This window comes from Bombina bombina, chromosome 2 (genome assembly GCF_027579735.1).
Source record: "Bombina bombina isolate aBomBom1 chromosome 2, aBomBom1.pri, whole genome shotgun sequence".
Lineage (NCBI taxonomy): Eukaryota > Metazoa > Chordata > Amphibia > Anura > Bombinatoridae > Bombina > Bombina bombina.
In genome coordinates this window covers 733,122,359-733,131,852 of record NC_069500.1, presented here as the reverse complement: position 1 = coordinate 733,131,852, position 9,494 = coordinate 733,122,359, and the positions used below count along the sequence as shown (strand labels likewise).

At 34.8% G+C, this 9,494-nt stretch overlaps 1 protein-coding gene across 1 annotated transcript; it reads right to left on the bottom strand.

The window, feature by feature from the left end:
• Positions 1-6,417: 6,417 nt before the first annotated feature.
• GADD45B (growth arrest and DNA damage inducible beta) lies at positions 6,418-9,008 on the bottom strand. Its single transcript, XM_053700653.1, has 4 exons — positions 8,864-9,008; positions 8,626-8,727; positions 8,020-8,236; positions 6,418-7,141 (listed from the first exon to the last, which is right to left on the bottom strand). Exons 1-4 carry the CDS (start codon positions 8,914-8,916, stop codon positions 7,028-7,030), a joined length of 486 nt encoding a protein of 161 aa, XP_053556628.1. The 5' UTR covers positions 8,917-9,008; the 3' UTR covers positions 6,418-7,027.
• Between the last annotated feature and the right edge of the window lie 486 nt (positions 9,009-9,494).

Sequence of the window (9,494 nt, the reverse complement as noted above, 5' to 3'; positions counted from 1 at the left end):
CATGATACAGGGGGCTGGAATATGGGAGAAAAAAAATAAATTTGTCAGAAAAAAAATCTGCAGTAATTTGAAATTCAGAATAGGTGTAAAATCATTGTATTTTTATTATGCATTTGTTAATTATGCAATTCTACCGCATTGAGAGGTCTTTGAAGCAAACTTAAAAGGAAAGTAAAGTGTTATTTGTATGTTTGCATCCAAAAAGTTTTAAAACTAGTTATAATGCATCCTATGTTTCATCATGTTATGTATGTACTAAAAAATAGTTCTGTATTTACAATTTTAACTGATTGATTGCATGTGGTTATGTCTAAAATAGAGTTTTAAGTTGTATTTATATACCAAATTTGTATACAAAATCCATATTCATGACATTTCGTTTTCACTGCAACTACAATGACTTCCTAAAGGGTGTCACCATCTTTCTGCAATTTCTCATACCTTGATTGTTGTTACCATTAATGTGCTATTAAAAAATTCCTCAAACCACCTCCACCCTATTAGTTATGTTAGGAATGCAGAGTGAAATTTCACGTTTCTAATTTCAGTCTGTCAAGTGATAAACTGTCATGTGAATAATCCATAAATAAAAACAATATTTAGAAATATCAGAATAGCACTTTATACAGATAAAAAGAGCAATACTGCACTTTTACATCAGATTCATGGAGAAAATACCCCAAAAAATATCTTGTAATAGAAACTAAAATATATTTTTTTTGTCGTCCTTATCTCTGCAGATTAATCTCATTGAATGTTTAAAGGTTACTCATGATAATGTGACCAAACCGGGGGGTGACCTCATAAAAGAGTGCATCCTACAGCATTTATTAAGGAAGCATTAAAGGATATCAAACACCTATTGCTTGTGTATAAAAAATAAGTGCCAAAGAGATGTCAAAAAGCAAATGCTGTAACCAGTGAATCTTAATATCAATAACTGGTTTCGGCAGTTTGCAGCATCTGGGTAACCTAGGTAACATAGTTTGCTTTTTAGGCCTGTCTTGGGAGCATGGGACAAAGCACAATTTAAAAACAAAAAAACAAAGAGGCTTTTAAAGTAATTATATGACAGCACTCAATATAAAAGCACTGTGCTACAAAATGCATGTTTTGAAAGCATGTAAAACTTTAACATTGTTTTGCAGTCAAGGAAAATACCTGAGTATAGTTATGTTATTTCATTTACTGTGACCAGTTATGGACAGATATAAATAAAGTCTCACACTAAGCAAGGAATAACTGTAGCATGTGACAGGCGGAAGGTTCTCCTGAGAAGGAGCTATATAAAGATATATATATATATACACACACATACAGCGTGTGTGTGTGTGTGTGTATATATATATATATATATATATGAGAGAGGAGCTATATAAAGATATATATATACACACATACAGCGTGTGTGTGTATATATATATATATATATATATATATATATATATATATACACTGTATGTATTATTTCATTCATTTGTATTTATTTTCTATACATAATTAAACATTTTATCTGAGTGCAATTCTGAATTTACTCTGCCCTAACAAGAAAAAAAATAACATTAATCACCAAGAATCAAATCAGTTCAATAGATCTGAAGTAACCAAGTTATCAGATCAATCTAAACATAGATAAAACATCTAATTATGTAGAATTACTTCCACTGTTCCATGGCAGAAAATGCAATGAATTGAGGCGTGTAAGAAAGATTTGCAGCCTGTTCTCTTTTCAGTTGAGAATTTAATATCTTGTGCTCATGAAGGAAGAAGGAATTCCATAGTTTCTGTAATACATTAATTGGTAATCTATTGACAACCTCTCTAGTAAGTGAGGGACATAATAAAGAGCATATCTTGCTAATGTAGTCTCTATGGAGAAGTGAATGCTAGTTTCTAGGCAACAATATTACAATTCTAATTTTTTTATTATGACTGTGCTTAAAAACAGATTGATACAGAGTAAACATGCATCACACACCTCTTGTAGTTTCAAGAGGAGATCTAATAAAGAGCACTGTAACTGTATCTTGATACTGGCTCAAATTCCGGGATGGCAGAAAAATGCAATTAAAAATACTAGAAAACGCAAAACAATATAGCACAATTTGTACAAACACACACAAATATATTGTGCATATGAAAGACCAGCAATAGTAAATGTTAAAAATAAAATGTCTGCATGAAATGTTAAAAAGTTGCATATATTTGAATTGGAACAAAGACATGTTACATACCTAGGTTTAAATGCTCATTAAATGACAGCAGCAACTCCCACAGCTGCATTAGTGGAGACTAAAAAGTGCATCTATTCAACAGAAAAACATCCATTTTGTGAAAAAGCAATTAAAAAAAACATTTAAAGTACATTGTTTATATGAGTCAAAGAAAATATTTGACGATTATATTTTTGACCTTTGCAAACAAGGCCTTTGTCTAAGGTAACAGTATTTAGAGGAAAGCACACTTTGAAGGGTAGTTCTACTATGGCCTGATGCCATTACACTATTATGCTCTCCAAATATTGTATTTATTAATTTTAATGTAAATAAATCATCCTTGATAGACTAGCAGGATCCTTGTTTGCATAGATGGTCTGATTCTGAGAAAAATATTGGGCATATACGAGCTAAAAATTGTTGTGCTGAGGTGTTAGGGAATTAACAGATTTCCCAGTACCCAGTGCAGCTTTTTCCCCTTTGCATATCTAAAATAAGGTGTTTTTTTTTTTTGTTTTTTACCAGTTACCCCAAAGTGTAAGCTTGTAGTTGTAAGTTCCTAGATAGGGCAGGACCCATTTCTGAAAATGTACCATTGGGCATGCACTATCTGTGATAGAGATATCTGACCTAGCTATGATTATGTGACAACCAAGGCTGGACTGGCCTACCAGGACATTAGGAGATTTTCCGGTGGGGAAGGGGGTAGTGCTGCCTGTGGGGCGATTCAGCTTTACCATATCTCTTTTTCCCTTGAGATATACATACTAGGGTCACAAATTATTTTCTTTAAAGTATTATTTCCTGGACCATGTACCATTTAGTAGCTTTTCTTTTAATGTTTCTAGTGTCTAGTCAAAACGCACTGTGAGACAGAGTGACACACTGTTTTGAATTACTTCTCCAGATCACACAATAATATTCATTTTAACATAGTGAAAGGGAGTCACAGGTGAAATTGGATTGTAGGGTGCCAATATAGCAACAATCTAGCATTTTATATTTACAAACTAATATATTTTAATTCTGAAGAAAAGTATCACAGTAATCCCTTGAACAAAAATGGGGCATGTGTATTCTACGGGCTTGTTTTTCCAGGGCTGCTTTTCATTCCCAAACTGGCCCTGGTGACAACTCCTATAGAAGTTATATAATAAATAGCATCATAGAACATTTTAAAATATATATTTGTTAGTTATGAAAACACTGTAAGAGCCTCACTACAATGGATGTTAATGTCACATACTCTAATTGCATTTTCAATAGAACTAGACATGAATATAGTGTTTTTTTCCTCTTTGTACAACAGATGCAATTTTTAAATGTTTGATAAAATCTGATTTGAAGGAACGTATACAGAAGCAATGATTTCTTTATATTAAAAGCATACAATGCTTCTGATATATATTTATTTACTTCACTTAAATCAGCTATTTTACAATTTCTTTAAAAAAAAGTGTCATTAGATTAATTTAGTTTTGAACATTATAGACTAAACTTATAATCAGGAGTGTAACTAGGCCTCATTGGGTTCCAAGGCAAAGGCAATGATTGGCACTACACTTAAACATCCCCCTTTCCAAAGCACCTCAAACTCCTAATAGAATAATTCATTAGCATGCCTGATTGATACCAGGTGCCTATATTTCACATAATTGCAGATGTTTCTCTTTGACTATTAGTCATCCCTTTCCTTGGGTAAGTAGGCACCAGATGATATGCACTTGCAGTGTCTTCCTGTATACATTTAGTGGCAGATTTTTCTGTTCATCAACACAGTGGTGGCCATCTTGAAGACACCACCACCATCATATTTGTAAAGGCAAATACACTTTCCTGAAACTGTGAGCCTTGTTTTCCAAGATATGCTCCCTAGAGGTTGGTGCCCACTCTCAGTTGAGACCTTTGAGATCCCTATTGTTATGCACCTGCTTGTAACATATTCCTTTGTTTCTATGCAAGTTATGTCTCAAAAACACTTCCCTAAACTCCTGGAGCAAACCTTTTAAATATCTGTATAACACAAGTGGATAGGTACATTTCCCTTTATTTTTTTTGGGCCAATACAACACTTTTCTGAAGAGGAGTAGAGCATTTGCAGAAGACCTAGTATGTTTCTGCAAACGGAGACATTTTTATTTATTTAGAAGCAGAGGCGCAACTAGAAACCACAGGGCCCAGGTGCAAGAATCTAAGAAGGGCCCCTCCATTGTATAATAAAAGTGGATGTGTTAAAGCTAATCCAATTCAAAATAGACCTGATGTGTTTCTTGGCAGGGCATTTTGGGATTTTTTTGCAGCTATAAAGGGGAGAACTTAAGTATAGTTTTGACATAATGGGAATACTACATCTCCTATACTTGTTTGGATCAGTGTTGTATAATGACATATGCAATTCTCAAAGCTAATTTCATGTGATCCATAAATATTACACACTGCTAGTTGCTTGTCAAGCTCGTGTTTTGTGTATTTATCGTACAATTCCATTACCTTAGCGTTGTTTAGACTATTACTGTATTATAGGCACTGTGCTTCTACAGCAGAAAGTCTGCTTGTCTGAGTTAGTGTACAGATTTATCCTTGTTTGACATAACACTTCCCTTGTTATGGTATACAATATATTTACACACACAGTAGGTTCTCAAGAAGGGGTTTACATTGACCCAGAAACGTCATTACATTTTGACCTGTTTTGCATAGAAATCCTGAGTGCATATTTTGTTTGCGTATACATACATATATATATATATATATATATATATATATATAGTACATATATTATGTAAAGAAAAATATACTGTTTATTCCTTAGTCACGCAAAATGGTCCAACCAATCTGACACTGAGCCCATGCTATGCTTCTGAAAAGTAAGAAATGCACAGTAAGGAGACAACTAATCAGTAGCGGACCTAATCAACAGAGGGCTCTGGTGCAAAGTTTTTTTGGGCCCCCCCATAGGCAACCCAGTAGTAAGCAATAGAAATAATATACATGCTGTTCTATATAATGATGTTGAGGATAGATAGACCTGCAAACTGCACTAATAAAAGGCTCCCTTGCATTGAGATTGTAAACATTATGCGCATACCTATTGTATAGACTGGCTGTTATGGGCCCCTCCAGCACCTGGTGCCACTGTACCAATGGTAGTTCCGCCCCATAGAAGAATATATAAGGATTATGCTTACAATATGGTTATTCCACTAAGCAGCCCTCTTGTGAAACTTTTACTTATCAGCATTCTCCCACAACCTTTTTAATGGGCACACCACCAGGCTGATTTCACTGACCATCTGGCTAAAATTTAAGCCATTTAAAATGCACTCCAATGTTTCAATGTTTTTTTCTCAAATTATAATTTAAATTATGATAAATTATGCAATTAATTTGTGTTTTGGAAAGCTTAAATAACATTTATGAAGAGCAGAAAATTTTATAGAATTACACTGCCCTCACCCAGTTTTTTTTCATAATGCCACCTGACATGTTCCCTCAATTCTGCACCTCTTATTATCTTGCTAATTAATTGCTTCCCAGTCTTATGCAGAACCACAGAATCAAATCAGTTGTCTATTGACAAGTACTAATATTTTAGAGACAGCTATTGCTAAGATGGGTACTTTCTCTTCAAATGTAAAAAGACTGTAACACAAATGGATGTGTGTTGTGCCCTTTCTGTGGTCATTGTAAATCTGTTTATTGTCATTAAGGGAGGGCTTATAGCCTTTAAAAGTAAATAAGTTTGTGGTAAATGCAAATACTATTTATGATTAATTGAGCATGCATGGTTAATAAGTACGTTACTTTTCTTTCGCTTATAAAGGAAAATCCTAAATACTTGACATGGTGAGGGGTGATAACAGAACAATAAAACAGTTTTTCTTCGTGTTACACGCTCTTGAATATGTATTGCATAATGCATTGTATACACTTTGTTATCTGCAACTAGATTATTTGTGTTAAACACTTAAATCCTGCACAGACATCTTTGTATTCTGGGGAAATTAAAGCAGGTGAAATTATGTAACAGATGCTCTCACCCAGATATGAATATACTCATATTTTTTTTAATTTATCTCACTTAAGAATTCTATTTATGTAGCAAATACAGTGCAATTTTGTTCCTGATCTAATTTCTCATAAATGTACCTTCTAATGTGATTCTATTTTGGAAATGATAAAACAAAAATCCAAGGCTAAATTTGGTACAAAATAATTTATTATAAAAGTATGTTAAACATAGAAATGTATTTATTAGCATCCATTTGCACAAGAATGATTACAGCTCCACAGGTGGTTGTTGTCGTAGCTCAGAGCCCTTTAGGCACACACTGGCTTTGTAGTTTAAAGAGAGTAGATTTTATTTCAGTTTAAGACCAAAAACTGAAGACCATGTATGCCAGATAATGGTTTTATATTTTCAAAGTCTCCAACAGGAAGCCGGAAGATATATATTGATACCCAAAAACGTGTCTTGTCCAGGAAGAGTTTCCGTGGTCTTTTAAACCTCCGAACAAATATAAAACAAAGTGTGCGTTTATCAGGTCTGCCATTCTTCTGTTCATAAAAAAAATAGATTGGGTGCAGATCCAGCTGCTCCTTCGTAAAATAAAACAATTAAACATAAAAAAAGTAAAGTCTAATATTTTCTTCATCCTCTGTAAGTGCAAAGTCATCAGTAGGTTTTTGTTTTGTAGCCACTTTCACTGCCAATATGGAGGAAGCTGTAGCCAAAATTCACCAAATCATATTCTGAGTTGATGTCACGGTAACATCACTAGGGTTAATGTTTAGTATTCAGTCCATATTGATCATTGTTCCATTAGTGGTATGAAGGGGACCCACTGATTTCTGCGTCTGCATTCAGCACAGTACCTGAAGATTTCTTCCAAACTGGAGCACTTCCTGGAATCTGCATTTGGATTCTGTAAAGAATAAAGATAGAATAAGTGGAAGAAGGACAATTGCACACACACAAAACAATGCATAATAGAATTTCACAAATGTAGGTTCTATTACATACATTAGACATTAAGTAACATCTACAGAGTAATATATTGCATTAATGGATTAAAGGGATCAGGAACATCAAAACTTTCTTTCATGATTTGAATAGAACATACAATTTTAAACAACTTTTCAATTGACTTCATTATCTTTGTATCCTTTGCTGAAGGAACACCATTGCACTACTGGCAGCTAGCTGAACACATATAGGCAGCCAATCACAAGAGACAAATGTGTGCAGGCACCAATCAGCAGCTAGCTCCTACTAGTGTAGGAGATGTGTGTATGCTTTTTCAACAAGGGATAAAAAGAGAACAAATCACATTTGAAAATAGAAGTAAAAAGTGTCTTAAAATGACCTGCTCTAACTGAATCATGCAATTTTAATTTTGACTTTCCTATCCCTTTAACTTGCTATTGGACAGCTGCCTACAGACAGAGGTGCACTCACATGGTTGTTTAAGTGGTACAACTTTTCAGTCCAGTACATATATTATATTTTGCCTTATAAAATTGGCTTTTATGAAGAACTAATCAAATACTGTATTTGGCAGCCTTCTTAAACAGAGATAAGCCACCAGGAAAAAGTGGAGTGAATATGATTGAATAATGACTGAATACATTTCAGCCTATGTTCACCAGAGAACATTTTAATACTGTCAATTTAGCAATCTACAGCATCTCTTTTGGCATGCTGAGGGTTAATTGGATTAATGTCTCTATGCAGTTTTACATTTAATATGCAACTATCTTTTCTCAAAATATTGTATCAAAAAACACCTGCAAATAAACTTACCGAAACCAGGATGCAGTGCAAGTCCTGAGGCTCTGAGCTTGCTTCTGTTTTTGACCCAATGATCTCTGACAGCCGCTGAAGTCCAGACAGTCTCACAATATTAATGTCATTGTCACAGCAAAAAGCTTGTATTAAAGTGAAGTGTATCTTCAAAGCAATATCATTTTCATGTTCTGGATCTGCAGCCAAGAGACAAAGTACCACTCTGTCTGGATCTCTGCATAAAACATAAAAACAACAGGTTAGAGGTCATGTATATACATTTAAGTATCTCTTGAGGCCCATAAAAAACACTAGGTACCATAAAGGGGACCTTCATCAAGATGTTCATACTTAAAAATGTCTAAGATGCTTAAATAAATCAGGCACCTACAAATTATAAGTGGGTTTAGGAAACTGAATAGCAAACGATGCCTCCGAATTAAACAAATAATCCATATTATGGGGTCTGCACTCAAATCAACTCATCAGCTTCACACAATGCCTGCAATACCCATGCCATGCTAAGGAAGTTTTGCCTAATATGCCCATCTACCTCATTTTAAGCATCAGGAATGGGAGATCTGCAACGTGCAGGCACTCATAGAAGTGATCCATAAAACTTACACATTCATGAGCTTTGCAGATTCGTAGACTCCTACTGTCAGCGAGTCAGTCCTCTGAGATGTCAGCAAGACTTCTTCTATAGCTGCACTTGCAGACTGCATCCTACGGAACAAGACAGCTGGTTAGACACGATACTAGTATAGATACAGATGTGATGCCTTATGGCCAATATCATTTATTGTCACGATATTATATAGCAGTATCATGCATTCAAACGTATAACATTGCGATTGCTTACTTTTTCTCTAAATCTTCTGCCATAGCATAAGTATCACTGTCCTCCCAGGTCATGATGTTCCAGCAATGGAAAATATAATCACTTATAATAATCGTTCAATAATCCACGTTCTGGTTCTGATTCAGCCACAGCTTATCCAGTGCAGTTCCAGGGCTGTCTGATGCTCTCGATTCAGTTCCCCGGCACTTTTGTAGTCTCAGGATGTGGGCGGGGACGGCAGTATCGTTGTTTTGCTATTGGGCGAGAGCCGCATTCCTTTCGTGCTTTTGCCCCATGAACACAGCAACCTGCAGACAGGGCAGTGCACCTGTTGCCTAGTCACCGACCAATTATCAATATTCATGTTAAGTAATTGGTATATTTATCCCATCTTATATAATGATTTACATATTTCATATATCAAACACGTGTTTAGTAAGAGGGGGACCTTTACATTGCTACCAAGAGCTTTAGGCTAATATGTTTATAAGTTCCACAAAAATACTTAATGAGCAAAGATTGATTAAAGTGTAATACGTCTTTATAAAAGTACATTTGTGCATGATAATCTGATATTTCTCAACACCCCCACAACCACTGTTGTCATAAACGATGCACCAGTAAGTGACTGTTCTTACATTAAACTGGCTAG